Source organism: Lissotriton vulgaris, chromosome 2_1, assembly GCF_964263255.1.
Source record: "Lissotriton vulgaris chromosome 2_1, aLisVul1.2, whole genome shotgun sequence".
Taxonomy (NCBI): Eukaryota; Metazoa; Chordata; class Amphibia; order Caudata; family Salamandridae; genus Lissotriton; species Lissotriton vulgaris.
The window spans coordinates 195,507,643-195,529,571 of NC_141687.1; the positions used below are offsets into that span (position 1 = coordinate 195,507,643).

Genomic DNA, 21,929 nt, shown 5'->3' on the forward strand with positions numbered 1-21,929 from the left:
GTGCTGCCTTTCACTGTAGCCCATCTGTTGCGCACTCTATGCGCTGCCTTTCACTGTAGGCCATCTGTCGCGCACTCTATGCGCTGCCTTTCACTGTATCCCATCTGTCGTGCACTCTATGTGCTGCTTTTCACTGTAGCCCATCTGTTGCGCACTCTACGCGCTGCCTTTCACTGTAGCCCATCTGTCGCGCACTCTATGTGTTGCCTTTCACTGTATTCCATCTGTCGTGCACTCTATGCGCTGCCTTTCACTGTATCCCATCTGTCGTGCCCTCTATGTGCTGCTTTTCACTGTAGCCCATCTGTCGCGCACTCTATGTGTTGCCTTTCACTGTAGCCCATCTGTCGCGCACTCTATGCGCTGCCTTTCACTGTATCCCATCTGTCGTGCACTCTATGTGCTGCCTTTCACTGTATCCCATCTGTCGCGCACTCTATGCGCTGCCTTTCACTGTATCCCATCTGTCGTGCACTCTATGTGCTGCCTTTCACTGTATCCCTTCTGTCGTGCCCTCTATGTGTTGCCTTTCACTGTAGCCCATCTGTTGCGCACTCTATGCGCTGCCTTTCACTGTAGCCCCTCTGTTGCGCACTCTATGTGTTGCCTTTCACTGTATCCCATCTGTCGCACACTCTATGCGCTGCCTTTCACTGTATCCCGTCTGTCGCACACTCTATGCACTGCCTTTCATGATATTAATAATCCACGGGGCTTATTCTAGCACCAGTCTATCACTCTAGTACCAGTCCATAGGTCTCTCCCTCTAGCGCCAGTCTCGCACTCTAGTACCTGGCTCTCACTCTAGCACCAGTCCACATGTCTCTCACTCTAACCCCAGCTTCCTACTCTAGCACCAGTCTCACACTCTAGTACCAGGCTCTCACTCTAGCCCCAGTTTCTCACTCTAGCCCCAGTCCACGGTTCTTAGTCTATCCCCAGTCTCTCACTCTAGCCCCTAGTCCACGGGTCTCACTCTAGCCCCAGTCCACGGGTCTTACTCTAGCCCCAGTCTCTCACTCTAGCCCCAGTCTCTCACTCTAGCCCAAGTCCACGGGTCTCACTCTAGCCCCAGTCCACGGGTCTTACTCTAGCCCCAGTCTCTCACTCTAGCCCCAGTCTCTCACTCTAGCCCCAGCCTCTCACTCTAGCCCCAGTCCACGGGTCTTACTCTAGCCCCAGTCTCTCACTCTAGCCCCAGTCTCTCACTCTAGCCCCAGCCTCTCACTCTAGCCCCAGTCCACGGGTCTCACTCTAGCCCCAGTCCACGGGTCTTACTCTAGCCCCAGTCTCTCACTCTAGCCCCAGCCTCTCACTCTAGCCCCAGCCTCTCACTCTAGCCCCAGTCTCTCACTCTAGCCCCAGTCTCTCACTCTAGCCCCAGTCCACGGGTCTTACTCTAGCCCCAGTCTCTCACTCTAGCCCCCGTCTCTCACTCTAGCCCCAGTCTCTCAGTCTAGCCCCAGCCTCTTACTCCAGCCCCAGCCTCTTACTCTAGCCCCAGCCTCTCACTCCAGCCCCAGCGTCTCACTCTAGCCCCAGTCTCTCACTCTAGCCCCAGCCTCTCACTCTAGCCCCAGCCTCTTACTCTAGCCCCAGCCTCTCACTCTAGCCCCAGTCTCTCACTCTAGCCCCAGTCTCTCACTCTAGCCCCAGTCTCTCACTCTAGCCCCAGCCTCTCACTCTAGCCCCAGCCTCTAACTCTAGCCCCAGCCTCTCACTCTAGCCCCAGTCTCTCAGCCTCTCACTCTAGCCCCAGCCTCTTACTCTAGCCCCAGCCTCTCACTCTAGCCCCAGTCTCTCACTCTAGCCCCAGTCCACGGGTCGCAGTCGAGGCCCAGGCCCTCACTCTAGCCCCAGCCTCTCACTCTAGCCCCAGTCTCTCACTCTAGCCCCAGTCTCTCACTCTAGCCCCAGTCTCTCACTCTAGCCCCAGTCTCTCACTCTAGCCCCAGCCTCTCACTCTAGCCCCAGCCTCTTACTCTAGCCCCAGCCTCTCACTCTAGCCCCAGCCTCTTACTCTAGCCCCAGCCTCTCACTCTAGCCCCAGTCTCTCACTCTAGCCCCAGTCTCTCAGCCTCTCACTCTAGCCCCAGCCTCTTACTCTAGCCCCAGCCTCTCACTCTAGCCCCAGCCTCTTACTCTAGCCCCAGCCTCTCACTCTAGCCCCAGTCTCTCACTCTAGCCCCAGTCTCTCACTCTAGCCCCAGTCTCTCACTCTAGCCCCAGCCTCTCACTCTAGCCCCAGTCTCTCAGCCTCTCACTCTAGCCCCAGCCTCTTACTCTAGCCCCAGCCTCTCACTCTAGCCCCAGCCTCTTACTCTAGCCCCAGCCTCTCACTCTAGCCCCAGCCTCTCACTCCAGCCCCAGCCTCTCACTCCAGCCCCAGTCTCTCACTCTAGCCCCAGTCTCTCACTCCAGCCCCAGCCTCTCACTCCAGCCCCAGCCTCTCACTCCAGCCCCAGTCTCTCCCTCCAGCCCCAGTCTCTCACTCTAGCCCCAGTCTCTCACTCTAGCCCCAGCCTCTCACTCTAGCCCCAGCCTCTCACTCTAGCCCCAGCCTCTCACTCTAGCCCCAGTCTCTCAGCCTCTCACTCTAGCCCCAGCCTCTTACTCTAGCCCCAGCCTCTCACTCTAGCCCCAGCCTCTTACTCTAGCCCCAGCCTCTCACTCTAGCCCCAGTCTCTCACTCTAGCCCCAGTCTCTCACTCTAGCCCCAGTCTCTCACTCTAGCCCCAGTCTCTCACTCTAGCCCCAGTCTCTCACTCTAGCCCCAGTCTCTCACTCTAGCCCCAGTCTCTCACTCTAGCCCCAGCCTCTCACTCTAGCCCCAGTCTCTCACTCTAGCCCCAGTCTCTCACTCTAGCCCCAGTCTCTCACTCTAGCCCCAGTCTCTCACTCTAGCCCCAGTCTCTCACTCTAGCCCCAGCCTCTTACTCTAGCCCGTCTCTCACTCTAGCCCCAGTCTCTCACTCTAACTTCAATCTCATGTTCTTACAAATGTCTCTCGCTCTTCTCCCATTATTGCGCACTCTTCTTTGTGTCTCACTACTTCTCGCCATGTCAGTCTTTGTCCCCCCCCCCCCTTGACAGGTAGGAAGATATTGTCTAGCAGTTGTTTGGAACCATCGCCGAGGTCTTAGCACTACGGACGCTTCCCGCAACTCTTGAAGAAGGGCTGGGTTGGACATCGAGCCTCACGCCAGGCTGTGTTAGGGATCCGAGGCCAGGTACAGTGCAACATCACAGCTATCCCTTCTAATAAGGATGATTGTCTTTAACCAGGAAACTTCTTTAAAACAAGGTTAGGAAAATTAAGCAGACTGTGCAGGAGACAACACTGAACTGATAGGGCCCACCGAAGGTAACGCAAACCTATGTCACCCTATTGCGCTAGGTGCAACAGGTTCCAATTCTCTGAGACTTCAGTTTCAAGCACTTTGAATGTGCACAGGTTCAAGATTACTACTGCGTGCTGCTAGTAGACACTGGTCAATGGGGGTGGGTCAAAGAGGGGCGCTCACTAGGTTTGGGTGCTAGCCGGGTCGAGCACAGCATTCTGGTTCCATTTGGTTCAAGCAAGAAAGATCTACGGATTGAGGGCTCAACAGTTTAGCACTAGGAAAATATTCAATTAACACCCCAGCAGGTAAAGCCACAAAGGACTTGGAGGAACCGGAGTTTCTGCATTGGGCCTTGAAGCAAATCACAATGCAACAGCTGTAATATGTCCCAGATATTCACTCACCATGTCAATGGTAGTGATTAGTTGTAACCATTTAACCCGGAAGTGCTGAGGGTTCCCATCCATCCGTTCTCAGCAATTTTCTTTATATGTCGGACAGTGGCGCTTACACCTTTACAACTTTCTTTCCACAAATGTTAACCAGGCGATACTTACCTCCATTTCCCCCGCACTTGTGAGTGTAAAGATACCAACTGGCTTTTGCCTATGTTTGCATTACTTCGGAAGGGCTAGAGAAAATAATAGAATATGCGAATAACAGCAGACTTCAAGACTCCATAGGATTGAAAAATGGCATCGTTTGCTGGTTTCCTGCCTTTTCTTTAACAGCCAATTCGACTTTTTAGCCAGGTGATAGTGTGGCTCAGTCCTGCAGAGGTCAATACTAGCTTCCAAAATCTGATATTTGTCTATTTTGCATATCTCTGCTCAATGCTGGAGTGTTTTTGGAGGTGACTTCAGAATGGTGTGATGCTAAGAGGGTGAATTTACCCATGAGAGGCCGAATGGCTCGCGGCCAGAGAGTATCCTCGACACGATGAACCTTGGATCTGACATTCGGTGTTTCATGGGAAAATTCACCGGTTTAACCCGCCCTCCAGACTCGACATAGTAACTGTTATGAAGTAATGACCCAGACTAGTTCTGTTTGGGTCCAAGTGGTGGTTTGAGAACAGTGCATGGTGGAAACGATTTCCTTCGAAGATTCAGCACCCTGGACAGAGCCGCAGTTATGCAGCGCGATAGATGATTTAATATGGAAGCGTATGGAGAGACGCCAGGAGTACCTTAGCAGGAACACGGAGTTCTTGATTTTAATAAGTTTTGAGAAAAACCCCCAGGGAACCTCCGAGTGATCTTCCCACAGACCTTTTGAAGACTTAGTGAGTTGTTTTCTGAAAACAGGAGGCTCAAAGTCAAATTCAAAGTCAAAAACTTCACACTTTCTACTGTGGGCTCCCGGGAGAGTTCTAATGAACACGCAGAGCGCTAACATTCCATGCGCGTGTCAGTGTCAGGCACTCGTAAACAAGAAAATGTGCCAATGCTGATTCATTATTCAAAAACTGTTTTACCATAAATGCATAGACCTCAAGACAATGCACCCGAAAGCTCATTAGTAGCTTTTTATTCAAATGTGCTATTTTTTCAATCTCAAAAAATTAAATGTTTTTTTTTTAGTTCAAAGTATTTTTATTGAAAAATATACAATAAAATACAGTACAGTAATGATGCGGGGCACTTACAGACGGTCAAAGGGTAGCACGTTGTATACAATGACATTTGGTCTTGCTTGCTGAACGACGTCGCCGACGAGTCTGTTGGCCCCAGCGGTCTAGCGGCAAGTGTGAAAGAAAGAAGTAAGAGGAGGAAGAAAGAAGAGGGGGGGGGGGTTTCTGGTTGGATCTGCCGCGTGGTCGCCGGCCTGTTGTGGGTTTACGCAAGACAAACAGTGGGATTGATTATAGACACAGGGGCTAGTGAAAAATCCAACAAACATGCATTCACTCTCTCAAATTCACTATTTTCAAAACACACCTAACACATTCAACCTACTAGGTGCAAACACAACAAGGGAAATTCATTAACCACTTGAGGAGCACCTGGACTGCCAACGCATACTATTTACATCATTAATTTTTCGCCCTGCACAAATCTATTTGACTGTACAACTAATCAAAAAAATCACTATAATTAGGTGTAACTCTGCCACAATTAATTGACAAAAAAACAAATTGGCAGAACCAATGGTCTACGCGTTTCGAATCCCTTTGTTCTTGGGATTCTCCTCGGGACCAAAAGAATCAGTTCAAAAGACGCAGAAATATTTTAATGTCAAGCTGCTCTTTCCAAACAACTCTGTAACAGCTCTAAATACATCCCACAATGTCCTTCTAGGGCTGCTTCAGACCTGTATTATTCAGACGCGAACCTCGGTTTAGAAGAATGTCAGGCGACATTCTTCGAAACCGAGGCTCGGGTCTGAATAATACAGCGGCCCCACTTTTGCGTGTGGAAGTAAAAGTTATATTTGCACGGAGTGAAAAAAAGAAACACAGCATTTACAAGAGAAACAAGATTCTTCCCGCCGATTGGTGTTTTGAGGACTTTGTGGGTGATTTCAACTAAAGGAAGCAGCCCTAGCAGTCTACTAGGTAATGTTAGGAGCATAGAGCATATGCCGGCTCACTTGTCCGACCACTCAGCAGTCCAACTAACATTGCAAATGACAAACAACAACGCACAACCCAGATGGACTGTCGATTGCACTATACTATTAGATCCACAGTTAATAGAAGAACTTAGGGTTGTGACAGTCAACTTCTTTGAGGATAACAAAGTTGGCACGTCGAACCAAATCACCTGGGATACATACAAGGCAGTAATCAGGGGGAATCTGTGAAGTAGGGGAGCATACAGATCCAAAGCTATGAGCAAGAAATAAGAGACTTGAAAAAAGGTATAAAATTACTCGATATACAAATAGCAACAGAGAGTACTTCATGCACCAAAGAAGAACTAGAGAAGGAGAGGCAAGAACAAAAGGAAAAACTAACAGACCTTCTCGAGATTAAAGTGAGGAGAAAATGGGAAGCCAGCAGACTATCAATCCATGAATATGGAGAAGGATGCCTCAAAATGCTGGCGTGGAAAATGAAGACAGATCAAACCAGAAACAAAGTATCCAGCATCCAACAGCATAATCAAATAGAACCAAGCTCTGAGGACACTATAATAATGCAGGAGTTCACAAGATTCTTCTCCAATCTATATAATGAAGACATAAACCATACTGAGGAACAGCTTGGAAACTACCTAGATCTCCAGCATCTTCCATCCTTATCAAAAGAAGAAAAAGAAGAACTGAATGTAGAAATCACAATTGAGAAGTAGGAGACGTGATAAGAGGACTGAAAAGAGGGAAAGCAGCCGGCCCGGATGTCTTACCCAACGAGCTCTACATAAACCTGATGGAGAACTTGGCTCCACTAATAAAGGAGTTATTGAACATAATCTATAAGGGTCAAGATAAAATCCCTGACTCCTAGAATGATGCAACTATCAGCATCATTTTAAAACCAGGAAAAAAAACCAACAATCTGTGAATCATACAGACCTATTTCATTGCTGAACTGTGACTACAAAATCTTTATGCAGATCATGGCAAAAAGGTTAGCAACAGTAATGACAAAACTGATTAACCCAGACCAAAAGGGCTTCGTGAAAGGAAGACAAATACAAGAGATAACACACAAACTCTTTGCCGCAATAGACATAGCCACCTGTGAAAAAAAATCATTAACAATAATCACCTTCGATGCTGCCAAAGGATTTGACAGAGTCAATTGGACATTCTTGAGCAAGGCCATCAGCAAATACAACCTAGGGGAGAGCTTTGGTCACATGGTGGAGGAAATATATAAAAAAAACAAGAGCTAAGATATTAATCAACGGAAACCTGACAGAAAACATTAAAATTATAAGAGGAACAAGACAAGGATGTCCGTTGTCGTCGCTACTTTTTAACCTCTACATTGAGCCCCTAGCAAGCAGCCTCAGAAATCATAGCTTAATATCACCCTTTAAACACACGAATGGACCAAAAAGGTGGCTCTATACACGGACCACCTGATGGTATTTACAGACAATTTTCAAAATTCTATTGCAGCAATAGAAGATACACTAACTAACTTTGGGAAAGTGTCAGGGTATCAGACTAATCAGGCAAAGACAGAGGCTATGAGCTGGAACACACAATCCAACATCCCTTACTCCAAAGATAAAATAAAATACTTGGGGATCAACCTGGTTATAGACCTGGAAAAAGTGCCCCAGATAAACTACAAAAGAATCGCTGGAGAAACTAGAAAACTACTTAAAGTATGGGGTGGTCTGCCAATAAGCTTCTTGGGAAGATCCAACATAATAAAAATGTCCATCTTACCTAAATTTACCTACCTTTTCAATACTATACCTTTGGAATTCAAGAGAGACGCATTGAAGAAAATTCAGGGGGAAATAACGAGTTTCATCTGGTCATCCAAAGGAACGAGAATTGCGTGGAGTAAACTAAGGAGGAAAAAAGAACAAGGGGGGATAGCCAGTCCTGACCTTTTTGAATACTATAGAGCATTTCACTTCAAAAACATGAGCTCTTTCTTGAAGAACTGTTAATACTACCCCGAATTTCTACAAATTATGACAGGAAGAACAGATCACTTTCTATATAAATTTGGACACCCTAAATTCTTCAAAAAGATAAAACTAAAGATCCTAAACAGCGCAGTAAAACAGAATTATTGATTATGGTAAAGGATCCAGGGGACCCCAAACTAAAACAACCGTCAAAGGGAAACTCCCCATCAAGGACGGCCACTAAGGGGCAGTGAAGGTACAGATGTTGCAGCGACGGGCTCCCGTTAACTCCTTACACATAAATTCGCAGAATGAGGATTAAAAAAAATAATAATAAATAAATTTTATAAAAGGTTGGTGACATAATGGGGCGACCAAACAAAAAACACCCTATTGCACGTGGAAACCCTAATGAGACCTGTGGCAGAAAAAAAGACATGGCAAATAACGGAGGCAAATGTTTTACGAAAGGGACTATCCTGTGAATAGTGGTGACCACAATATAATGAAAAAGGTCATGTTGCGATTCGCTTGGAGTGCCGACATGCTGTAGTGCCTCTCAAGGAATAGGGTTACATCACATAAGTACATGATTCACTTGGATAGCATACAACTGTAGTGCTTCTCAAGGAATAAAACCAACAACAGAATTACCAATTAATACATGTATCGAATAGTCAAGTGGTCTCACAATTACATCACATTCATAACCTGAACATTAAAATATACATGCAATTGTGGCAAGACCTACATAGCGCTTGAGTGAAACGAGTGAGAAAAGTGAAGAAATCTGCAATAAAAAAACGATTCGGAGAAGGGGAGAAATCACATTGACTGTCGTTTGTGGAATACGGAGTTGTGACAATCGAAGCCCAGTGACTCATAGGAGTCAAAGTACCTCCTAATTTTATATAATCAAGGTGACATTTGATTATACAGCGCATGATCGCTTGAGAGATAGTATATTCCCTAAGACAAGTCATGCATCAACAAGCCGTGTGTGTAACGAGAATAAAACGTGAAAAAACGTGAAAAAAAACATGCAAATGTGACCATCGGGAGGGGAAGCTAGGCGGAAAACGTTTACCTTGAAATGCCTTATGTCAAAATCTAGAGGAGAGAAAGAAAGGAAGGGGAAGGCCCGCAGTGAGTTCACGAGCCATATGCTGACAGCGTATACACAAGTGATGATGAGAGGGAAAGTAGCGGTCAAAACAAGACACTCACCGAAGAACCGGTGATACTTCCAACCCGGTGTGTGGGTGCAAGGAGCCGCAGCAAATGAGAGCATATGGAAAAGCGGATTACAACGGGCGAGTATGTCCGTGTATAAGCTGAGCTTAGAAAAAATCGTTGTGTAGCGATTATTAAACGGCCAAACCGAAGGTAGCTCAAGGTCCTAAAAACGCGTGGAACGAGTATGTAAATACCTGGTGGTGCAGGGTTCAGCAGTTGCTCGTCTCGCCGATGGAGAATGGAAAACTGAGCAGTAACAGAAAGTATGCTTTATTCGAGTTGTAAGTGGAGACACTAGAGCGCTAACTTCCGTGCGTGCTGGTGTGCACAGGAAGTGGCGTTTCCAAAGTAAAAAACGGGCGAATCGTGAGTGTTTGTATTGAAGGTGTGCCTTGGGTGAATAGTACAAATAGCGGCATGCCATAGGTCACAAATATATCTAAAATGGCAATACGACCAAAACCGACTTTACAATCTAATAATCGGTAGTGGCAACATAAAACATTGCTCATAAAGAGGGGATGCATGGTAATAGACATTTGAGAGACCACAATTGTAGAAAGAATACTTTAGGCCGTTTGTTTAACAGTGTAGATGCATGGCTCTTATTGTTTAGCAACAAAGGTATAGAGAAAACAAAATAGAAAAAACACAAGATGTTGGATCGTAGGCAACCCATTTTTGATCCGTGTAAGTGAAAGAACACAAAATCGCAAGATTAATCATGAATGTTAGGGTGAAACAACTAGTGCAGCCGATACAGCCACAATCTAGAAGTCCCACCCTCAAATGCAAATGGTGCGTTCTTTTTTCTGCAAGACACAATAGGTTGGAGCAAGTAGCATGAGAAAGAAATAACACACGGAGGCCGTGTCGCCATGGAACAGAGACAACAGACTTCTAGATATATCATAAAGGGGAAACAACCTTTACAACGCAACTTTTACAACGCACTACCATTACAACAAAACTTTTACAACGCAACATCCATTACAACGTATGCATTTACAACGCAACCATTACAACGCATGACACTACAAAGCACACCACTACAACGCATGCCATTACAACGCATACCATTACAACGCATAGCATTACAACACATAGTACCCTTACACTATCCAACACTTACCCTACTGTTGCACCCCCTGGAGTTAGAATAGTAATTTTAACCCCTACACTATCCATCACTTACCCTACTGTTGCACCCCCTGGGGTTAGAATAGTAATTTTTACCCCTACACTATCCAATACTTACCTTACATGCAATGTAATGTTATGCGTTGTAATGGTATGTGTTGTAAATGTAGTATGCGTTGTAGTGGAATGCGTTGTAAAGGTAGTTTCAAAGAATTCGTTGTAATGGTATGCATTGTAATGGATGTTGCGGTGTAAAAAATGCGTTGTAAAGGTAGGCGTTGTAAAAGTATGCGTTGTAACGTCATACATTCATCATAAAGCTAGGAGCATAGCAAACGTGGCATCTTCTGTTACATATACATGAATGGAAAATGTTAAACACTAAACCGACTTAGTATTAACCAAGCACATGCGTGGTTAAGGCTAAGTCGTTGTTCGGGCAAGTCGTTGTTCGGATTGCATGACTCCCGAACTCGTTGTTCCGGAGTTGTTGTTCACGATTTTTCCTGTGAAGTCTACGTTAAGGAGAGGCTATGGTGGGTGCATGAACGAAGCTGCTATATAACAGTATGATGAGGTACAACACCCCTGTTTATTAGCACCCCCTCAGTTAGCAATTTGATTTTGTTGGGGCAAAGTAACTGAAGGTGAAAGACATTATCTGTTCTTTTGTACTTTGTCTAAGGGCCATTGAAGAACCATGCCGAGACCGCCTATTTTAGCTCATACAACGTGGGAGGATTTTGGACTGTGTAAAGGCGTTGGCAAAGATAGGGAACACGTTTGTACTGATAAATGTATTTCTTCATCTTGCAAATTCATAAAAATTAGTTTAACTCCGTGAAATCTGGCCAAGACCCAGTGCATTTTTTAAACTGTCTTGTTAACTAGATCTTTCCAGCAGTACAGCTATCCCAGCTTGGCTTCGTGTCTACATATTACAGCGCTCTATTAGCAGGCTCTGCATATTTTATTAGGGCTGCTTTACTTTTATCTTGGCAGTTATTTCTTTCTAACACGATACTATATTTTAAGTTAGTTATGTGAGAAATCAAATGTTTCAGAGGAGATGCAACGTGATGGATATTTATATTGACTCGTATGGTTTTTACGCATTTGTTAAGACTGTATGAAATTTTTAAATAAAATGTTTAAATCGTAAACAAATCAGGCACGAGGAGCCAAAAAGACACTGCTGACAGGTGACAAAAATTGCGCACACTTGGGAGATGACCATGAAAGAGCGACTTTCTGGAAGATAAGTTAAAGCGTCGACATAGGAGAGTTGAGGGTCATTGTACGGGTCTGGCCCTGGAATTCACCAATGCAGGTTCAAACATGTTCCTACACCACACCGAGGCGGCACCGGCGGCAGATTAGTCCAGCACCATGTGACTCTGGGCAATAGCTTGCTTAATCTTCCCGAAGGCCCCCAGCGCCTAGAGACCCTTTCGGGTGATTGTGCGCTTTACAAATGAGGATTATTATTATTATTATTATATGGTGAATGCCCTATAAAGTACGCTCATACTACCGCAAAAAAAAGAGTAATGATTTGTGCCATTTTCGAAGCATGGACTTCGCATTGGGACACTGAGCAAACGAAACACCACTAGACACCGAGGTATAGACGAAGCATTGGACAAACAAAACACCTCTAGACACCGAGGCATAGGCGAAGCATTAGACAAACAAAACACCACTAAACACAGCGGCATAGACGAATCATTGGACAAACAAAACACCACTAGACACAGAGGTATAGACGAAGCATTGGGCAAATAAAACACCACTAGACACAGAGGTATAGACGAAGCATTGGACAAATAAAATACCACTAGACGCAGAGGTGTGGACAAAGCACTGGACAAATAAAACACCACTAGACACCAAGGTATAGACGAAGCATTGGGCAAACAAAACACCACTAGACACAGAGGTGTGGACGAAGAATTGGGCAAACAAAACACTAATGGACGCCGGGGTATGGATAAAGTATTGGGCAAACAAAACACCATTATGCGCTGAGGTATAGACAAAGCATTGGGCAAACAAAACACATCTAGACACCAAGGTATAGAGAATGCATTGGGCTAACAAAATGCCACTAGATGCCGAGGAGAAGCCAAAGCATTGGGCAAACAAACTGCCAGTAGATGCAGAGGTATAGACGAAGAGACGATAAGGGTTCTCTTAATTCAAAGAGCCTGTCGCTTGTGCCAGAGAACGGAATTTAATCGGGGCAGTGCTGGCTCTACAAGGTTGAATACAGTAACTGGGAGAATATAAATAACAGAGTTATGCAATGTTGTGGGTCCAAACATCAGCAGTGGAGGGGGCTGTACCAGCCTATCCTATTGTGTCGTCTTTAAGTTTCGTGCTGTTTGAGAAGGGGCAGGTTGTCGTCACTGGAAAAATGAACTACTAGTGTGGGGACCAACACAACACCAAGGACCCGGATGTTCGAGCAACTTGAGAAGGCCAATGGGCTCTGCTCATCTCCATACCCAAAGGACTTCAAATTGTCTTATGGGTCCCCACTGCCTGCCCAGAGATATTGCTATCATGGGCTGCTGAAGGGCTTTTTAAATTCTATTATATTGTTTAGCCCACTGCTCTTGCATTTACTGTCACTCCAACAGAATCTGTGTTTCTTTGCTGAGACACAAACTGAAGACAAGTTCAGGGGAGAGAGAGAATATACGCATATTGAAAGAAACCAAGCAGCAGGCGCGGGGCACGGCAAGGGCCTCCAACCAGCATAAGCCTCATGTAGGAAGGACTGGGAGGGAGGAGGTAATGCAGGCCCAGCCCCCCGCAGAGAGCCGCTTACACTTCTAGCTACGGAAACTCACGTAGAGACAAGGACAAGGCCAGTCAAGCACCAGGGCAGTTTAATTCATGAATTTCTGATCTTTTTCAGAAGTTCTATGTTCTTTTGTGTTTTAGTGCTGCTTGAAAAGAAGCCCGTGTCACTTTCACTTCTCTTCCTGAAGAGCCTCTCAGACGGCAGGGGTGAAGGCCATTCTGAGTTCCTGCTGCTCACTGAGAGCCTTTGCTGGGAGGGGGTGGAGGGGGGCTCTAGATTTAGCCTTAGGGTCTTCTCAGCTATTTACCTCCCTTGACTAGTTTATCTCTAGTGAGTGACATGGAATTCCACTCAACATTGACTTAAAGCCTCCACTGGAATTGACGCCCCAAACAAGGGTTGGCCGCTGCTTTCACAACCTCTCTGGAACGAGCTCTTGTAGGGGCAATGACAGAACTCTTCCTCCAAGGGTGTTCAGACTGCAGGCCATGCTCAGAGAACTTCTCTAGCGCCGAGAGGCGAGCTGCGTCTTCAAGCCCTTTCTATCAATCTTCTCTTCCTATGTTATGTTATGTTATTGTTATTTGTTGTGCGCACAGCTACTCCAGCCAAGGAGCTTCCTGGCGCATAGACAAGGAGGAACATAACACAACAGGAATAGACGGAAAACTAAGAGGGCAGCTAAAACAGAAAGGTTTTTATTGCTTTCCGGAAAGTCATGAGATCCTCCAGCAGACGAATTTCAACCGGAAGAGAGTTCCAGGTTGATGCAGCTTTTACGCGGAAGGAGCGTCCCCCCATACGACTGAGCCTAAATCTAGGGACTACAGCAAAGGCCTGGCATTGGGAGCGGAGGGCGCGTGTGGGGACATAGAGAGAAAGGAAGCTGGACATAATTTCAGGGCCTATACCTCTCAAGATCTTAAAGGTCAAACAAAGGACCTTGAAGAGAATGCGCTTCCTCACTGGGAGCCAGTGTAGGGAGCGAAGGACACTCGCCACCGGGCAAAATCTGGGCAGGCCGACAATCGCTCTTGCCGCAGCATTTTGGACTCGTTGCAGGCGAGTAAGCTCAGCCTGATTGGCCCCAACCAGAAGAGAGCTAGCGTAATCCAGGCGAGAGATGACAGTGGCCTGGATTACCAGCTGTCTGGTTGGGGCATCGAAGAATTTGAGGACTGGTCTTAAGCCTCTCAACAGACCAAAACAACAGGCTGCTGTTTTTTTAGTATGCCCTACAAAGGTAAGACCAGCGTCCAGCCAGACTCCCAGGTTTTTCAGCTCCGACACCGGAGTCGGGGTTGGTCCCAGCTCTGGCGGCCACCATTGGTCACCCCACAGCTCCACTCCCCTTCCGACAATCATTACCTCTGTTTTAGTGGCATTAAGCTGGAGACAGTTTCCCGTCAACCAGCTGGCCACCGCCTTCAGTCCATCCTGAAACCTGCGGGCATCTTGTTCCGCATCCCCGCTGAGAGTAACCGCCAGCTGTGTGTCGTCGGCACATGAGACCAAAGTTAGGCCCCACTGCCTGGCGACATCAGCCAGCGGTCTCATGTATAGATTAAACAACGTGGGACTCAGCGAGGACCCCTGCGGAACCCCCATGGCCAGTAGCTGGGATTTGGACTTGAAGGGAGGGATGGCAACACAGAAGGAACGATTGCCGAGGAAGGAGCGGAACCACTGCAGCGCCTGACCGCCAACACCAATCTCCTCGAGCCGATGCAGAAGGATGCTGTGAGAGACCGTGTCAAAGGCGGCGCTGAGGTCTAACAATATCAGCGCCGCCGTTTGACCAGCATCCAACGTCGCACGGAGATGTTCAACCATCACAAGAAGGGCGGTCTCCGTGCTATGGGGAGTCCATCTCAGGCCAATGATCGCAGCACTGATCCAAAGCCCCTTTATGACTCTTTTCACCACTGTCTTGGCACCAAAGAAGTGAAACTTTATCATTGGATCGGTTATATGGTGCCAGCCTGCACCACCCTGGCATTAGACCACATCAGAGCCACGCTGGTGGAATGGGGTGTAGAGGGCATGTTACCCTGCTTTACCGGCTTGCGAAGCAGAAATGAATGGCCCAGTACCAACGTCAATCATTTTATTGCCTCCTCTTGCTCCCCACCTGTTGGCGCCCTCTAGAAGACAGTAAGGGTGGCACCTATGAAACGACCAATGCCTTAAATTAATAAATGCTGTCAATCCCCAACAGCAATGCAGTGTTCTGCAGCAAAGAAGAAAGGCTGGCATGCGGTACTAGGAAGATAAGCCTAAAGTTCCCATCAGTGTGAGTCCCTGGGATGGGACCAGCGATGAACATTGACCAGGTGTTGTATGTGGGTCACAGGTTTGCTTGTGATGTCCGCCTAGAGAGCTCCCTTGCTACCTCTGGAAGCTTCACTCGTGGTACGAGGTTGGTGTGCGTGGTTATCCGCTGTCAGCACAGTGGAAGAACGCAGGACATTGGAGGAACACGCAGAGCCGGCTCCTTCACCTTGGTCTCGTGGTCTTGTCAATGATCATCATGTGTCCTTGTAGTCAACATGGACTGTACCACCTTGCAGTGAAAGGAATCTGCCCAATTACAACAGCGTGGGCAGGCGCAGTGCAGGGAGCAGATAAAGGCACACGCAGTGGCAGGCACTGAGTTGTTTCTTCACCGGACCCACCTATGAGGGGCGTTCTGACCCACCTATGAAGGGCGTTCTGACCCACCTATGGAGCGGAATTCTGACCCACCTATGGAGGGGAGTTCTGACCCACCTATGGAGCGGATTTCTGACCCACCTATGGAGTGGAGTTCTGACCCACCTATGAGGGGCGTTCTGGCCCACCTATGGAGCGGAGTTCTGACCCACCTATGGAGGGAAGTTCTGACCCACCTATGGAGTGGAGTTCTGACTCACCTATGGAGGGGAGTTCTGACCCACCTATGGAGCGGAGTTCTGACTCACCTATGGAGGGGAGGTCTGACCCACCTATGGAGGGGAGTTCTGACCCACCTATGGAGGGGCGTTCTGACCCACCTATGGAGCGGAGTTCTGACCCACGTATGGAGCGGAGTTCTGACCCACGTATGGAGGGGAGTTCTGACCCACGTATGGAGGGGAGTTCTGACTCACCTATGGAGGGGAGTTCTGACCCACCTATGGAGCGGAGATCTGACCCACCTATGTAGGGGAGTTCTGACCCACCTATGGAGCAGAGTTCTGACCCACCTATGGAGCGGTGTTCTGACCCACCTATGGAGGGGAGTTCTGACCCACCTATGGAGCGGATTTCTGACCCACCTATGGAGCGGATTTCTGACCCACCTATGGAGCGGAGTCCTGACCTACCTATGGAGGGGAGTTCTGACCCACCTATGGAGCGGAGTTCTGACCCACCTATGGAGGGGAGTTCTGACCCACCTATGGAGCGAAGTTCTGACCCACCTATGAAGGGGAGTTCTGACCCACCTATGAAGGGGAGTTCTGACTCACCTATGGAGGGGAGTTCTGATCCACCTATGGAGGGGAGTTCTGACCCACCTATGGAGGGGAGTTCTGACCACCTATGGAGCGGAGTTCCTACCAAATGGTGCCGATGTGAAACCTGTGTTTGGGTGACGTTGTATTCTGACCCGTGTCCTCGCCGTCCACGGAGCGCGGCAGTAGTTACCCCCTCCTGTGGCTCACACACAGCGGCTGGTGAAGGAAGGGAGGGCTGGGGAGCAGCGGCAGTGTCCTGCCCATCACTAACGCTACTGAGCCCCCGGGGGAGGGATCATTCTCTCTCTGACAACACCTCACCCCAAGGTCGCCAACCTGCCGCTGCCCAGGAGAGTCCACGGCCCGGCTTTCTTTGACTTCACCTCTGAAGAAAAGCAATTTTCTTTCCCCCTCAGGTGAGAGCTCGGAATACAATCTCGGCGCTGGTTACCGGGCAGCGGGCGGCTCTGTTCACATCGCCTCCTGCAGCTCCGCGCGTCTCGACGGCGGCTCGAGAGACGCTTAACAGTTATTACAGAAACGCTTTGCTTCTCGGGGCTCGCTGCAAGGGCTGCGGGCCATGATACCGAGCGGAGATGCCATCGGACCACTCACGAGGCGCAGACGGCCACCGATGCAGCACAATTCAGGGGGATGCACCGCGCCTGCACACTCACGCCCGAGAGCACCAGTCTCCCTCACGGCTGATGCTGCAGCAATCTCTGAGGGCATCACCCCCTCTCCCCCCCCCCCCTTGCAGGAGAAGGACTCCACTCAAGAGGGTGAGCAAACACTCCCTGCCCTTGCACTTCCGCAATGTCTCCCGTGCCGGGGTTTCTTGGTCTCATTAGAACACTTCAAACCTCATTTACCGACAAAGTGCCTGGGCGAACACTGAACGTATCCAGGGCAAGTGTTGCAGAGGCCATGCTTTTGAATCCAGCCTCAGACAGTAGGTGTCGTGTCAACCCTGAAGAGAGCCGACGGAAGCCATCCTGGGCCCCTCCCCTGGCTGATCAAAGTGCGAACAAAAGCCGTCTTCAAAGACATGCGTGGCCGGGCGCACATCAAACACATCCCTCTAAGCTACCTGAGTGTGATGGAGCCTGTGGGCAGGTACTTATGAATAAGCCCCCGTGTCACTTTCCAAAGGCTGGTCCTCACTGGCACCCATCCATGACATGACATGTCACGAAGAGGGGGCTCTCGGTCTGATTCTTAATGTCCTTCTGTGAATCACGGATGGAGTGTATTTCTTCTACTCACCAGCAGCGAGTCTTGTTTGTCTGATGACATCACACTGTACCAGGCACTTTTACACCGAGGGTCCTGGCACTCTTGGAAACGACGGAAGTTCACGTTTCTCTGAAAGTTGACCACACCCCGGCCTCTCATGGCAGCACACATGCCCCTGCGGACATTACATTCTGTTCCACTGGATGCGCATGCGCCAAAAGGCAGCACGGATACCCACCATTTGCACAAGATATAAGACTGTGCGCATTCCTCGTGGCCCATCCACTTGGGTCCCCATAACATTCTTTTGATTCATTCAACACTGGATGCATGCATTTCAGACTTATGTCTGTACCCCAAATGCATCCTACATTCGAAATGCCAACCCGTGTATTCTAGTCACCAATACTATAATACATTTTAATGTTATAAACCTTAGCATAATGCAGGCCTGTGCAGACCCTGGGAGGTGTTCAGCCTAAAATGTGTATCTGTGAGATCCCAGAATCTCAGGGGTCTGCCACCGACTTTGGGAAGGGTGCAGTCATAATATCAAACTCACACTCACACACTTTGCTGTATCCATTAACAGTGGCACACATACCTCTGAGAAGACCCTTGTATTTTGGCAACATCCACGGTCGCAGTAGAATGCTTGCCGCCAGTCAGGAGCTCAGAGTTCACCAGCCATTGGGGGTCCCTGGATTTTGTGTTCAGAAGATTCACTCCTTTCTTTGCCTTCACCCTGTCAAGAGAAAAGAAGAAAGCACACAAATCAGAAAAAGTCAAGGTACATTCTGCATGCCCCTATCAGTAGTAAGAATCGGTGGCCCCAACAACAAAGTCACCCACACCCTTTACACAAAGGCTGGAGGCACTGATGCCCCTGGCCACAGGTACTTACAACCTGACATTTCAAGTACTATTTTACTTCTTCTGAGTACATTTCTTCTTCTTTTTTTTTTAAACAGGCTGCCAGTGCTCCACTAGACAGTGGCGGCTCAAGCGTCGCCCCACTGCTAATTCAGCTGTGCAGTAAAGAAAAAGAAAATGATAATAACATAGCTTGGAGCCAGGTGGGGGCGGGGCATAGCTCCATGACACGAAACACAGTGAGGGGTGGTTTGCACTCGTCTAGGTGCACATGACAGTTTGGCCAGACCTTTAGGGTTGGCCAATAGTCATGCTCACTTGGCATGTTCTCCATGCGTCTGTTTTGCAAAGCCTGTGGAGAACATGCCCAGCCTCCCCAGGCACAGGCTGAGCGTCTAAACAGGATGCTCAGACCAATCACAACGCTGCTCTTGCAGCGTCATGATTGGCTTGGAGAGCCAAGAAGCCAGGGTGCTTCCGGTAGATCGCGAGGAAGAGGACGGATGAGAGACGTGCTGCAGCGCGGAGGCGAAGGAAAAGGTAAGTTACTTTTTTTATTATCATTTTTTTTGTAATCTCCACCCGTTCCCAACCACCCCTATTCCGGGCGGCCGCCACTGTCACTAGATATCAGATACAGGTCCATAGTCCTCCTCCAGTTCTTTGTATCTCAACATCTTTACATTTTGCAGCTTCTATTATAAGGCGCTTGGCTATTTTATATGGTACTCAATTTCTTTTTGGATTCTATCAGTTTTTTAAGGTTGATGGATTTACCTATTTCTTTTTACAAGTACCTCACGCCGCCTCAACAATGCTTCAGGAAAAATGAATGTTCATCTGCTTAGAGCGCTAACCTAAGGCCCGGAGGCGGCCCATCTAGAACGATATCAAAGCAGTACAACAATATTTTGCAGCACTTTGAAACAACCTAGCTGGCATGAGGCACTGAACAAAACACCATACATAACAAGCATTGGCAAAGCTAATAGGACTTCACTATGCAACAGCTATTGGCTTTGGCAATCTGTTTCAGCCATGTTGTACACCAGTGTGGCTGCTGTTCAGCATGGCTAAACTTTAGTGGCGTGGAGTGGGGTGGGGTTGACTGAGTGGGGAAAGTTGGTGTACAGCAGAATGCAGTACATGGGAAATGGCCACTGCGATGCGTTCGTTTCCACGCATAACTTAACCATGCATGCATTACAACACATGCGTGGTTACCACGAATAGCCTTTACCACGCATACCTTTACTACGAGATACGTAGTAAAGGCATGTGTGTTAAAGGCTAAAATTAAAAATGGGGGCTTAGAGGGGTCTCCCCCCCCCCCATAAAAAAGGAGTCCAAAAAAAGGGGGCTTGGGGGGGTTCCTCCCCCCCAAAAAAACACACCTATTTAAGTAGCGAAGTGGAGGCAATCAGGAGGCAATCAGCGTCGTTAGACGAAACGGAAAGACACTTTCGTTTCCTCTTTACGACGTGCAACGTCAACATGGAAGATCATGAAGAAGAGACGACGTGGAGAGGTAAGGGGAATTTTAGATTAAAAAAAATAAAGCAGGAGTCCGATTTTAGAGTTAAGGGCAGTGAAGGGGTATTTGTAAGAAGGGTTTAGGGGTGGGGGAATAACCTTTACCAAGAGTATGCCCTTACAATGCATGAATTTACAACGAAAATCGTTGTAAAAGTATGCGTGGTAAAGGAATATTCATGGTAAAGGTTATGCGTGGGAATTGCATTCGCATTGTAACGCATGCGTGGTTAAGGCATGTGTTGCAATGGAATGCGTTGTAATGTCATACAACCACAGTACATTGGTACTGAGTGTAGTGGGGTGTGGTAAATTGGTGTAGAGGAGAGTGGGGGTAGAGTGGGGTAGATTGGCGTGGGGGTAGAGTGGGGTAAAATGGATAGTGGTGGATTGGGGTGGAGTGGCATGGGGAAGATTGGACTGGGGGAGTTGGGTAGATTTGTGTCATTAATAGGAGTGGGGTCGTTTGAATTGAGGTAGAGGTGAGTGGGGTGGATTGAGGTGGAGTATTTTGAAGTGGGGTACATTGGGGTAGATTAGAGTGGGATAGATGAGATTTGGATAGACTGGGGTAAAGTGGAGTGTGATATATTGGGGTAGACTGGAGTGAGTGGGGCAGATTTGAGAAGAGTGGAGTGGGGTGGATTAGGGTAGATTAGAGTGGGTTAGTGTGGACAGGAGTGGAGTAGATTGAGTGGAGTAGATGGGAGGGGAGTAGACTGGATGGATCAAGGTAGAGTAGCATTGAATAGACTGGGAGTAAATTGGGCTAGTTTGGAGTGGGGTACATTGGGATGGGGTGGGATACATTGGAGATTGGAGTAGGGCAGATTGGGGTTAGACTGGAGTAGAGTGGGGTAGATTGGAGTGTAGTGGAGAACATTTGAGTGGAGTAGACGAGTGAAGTAGTAGGGTAGATTTAAATGGGGTAGATTGGGGTGGAGTGCGACAGACTGGAGTGGGATATATTGGGGTAGATTGTAGTGGGGTAGTTTGGGAAAAGTGGACTGCAGTCAATTGGTGTAAATTATAGTAGAGTGGGGGTAGATTGGAGTGAGGAAGATTTGAGTGGGGCAGATGAAAGTGGAGATGAGTAGATTGGAGTGGATTGGGGTGTATTAGAGTGGAGAGGGGCAGACTGGAGTGGGCTATATTGGGTGGCTTATGGTAGGGTAGACTGGAGTGAAGTGGGGGTAAATTGGAGCGAGAGAGATAGGAGTGGGTTAGTTTGGAGCAGAGTGGAGTGGGGTAGATTGGAGTGGAATAGGAGGGAGTGAAGTTGGATAGAGTGGTGCGGGCAGATTGGAGGTAGTTTGGAGTGGGTAGATTAGGTTAGGGTGGGGCAGATTAGAGAGGAGTAGATTGAATTTGCATAGATTGGAGTAGGGCATATTTGAAGAGGTAGATTGGAGTAAGGTACCTTTTGGTGAAGGGGGGCAGAGTAGATTGGAGTGTGGTGGATTGGGATGGACGGGGATGGATTGGAATGAAGTGGGGAAGATTTAAAGTGGCATGTGGAAGTGTGGATGGGAGTGGGGTAGATTGGGTTGAGTAGAATGGCATGGGGTGAATTGGTGTGGAGTGGGGTTGATTGGAGTGGGTACATTGGAGTGATGTAGACTGGGGTAGGGTGGAGGGAGTTGATTGGAGTGGAGCTGGATGTATTGGAGTGGAGTCGAAATTTGAGTGGATTAAGATAGATTGGGGAAGAGTGGAGTCTGATAGATTGGAGTGAAGTATATTG

The 21,929-nt window shown here is 48.0% G+C and overlaps 1 protein-coding gene across 1 annotated transcript in view; it reads right to left on the reverse strand.

Annotated features, from left to right (window-relative positions):
- The window catches only part of TMEM132E (transmembrane protein 132E), a 1,029,855-nt gene that overhangs the window by 246,090 nt on the left and 761,836 nt on the right, over positions 1-21,929 (reverse strand). The window contains exon 3 of the mRNA XM_086954717.1: positions 18,384-18,524. Within this exon, the coding sequence (XP_086810843.1) occupies positions 18,384-18,524 (141 nt within the window). The remainder of the gene's footprint in view (positions 1-18,383; positions 18,525-21,929) is intronic.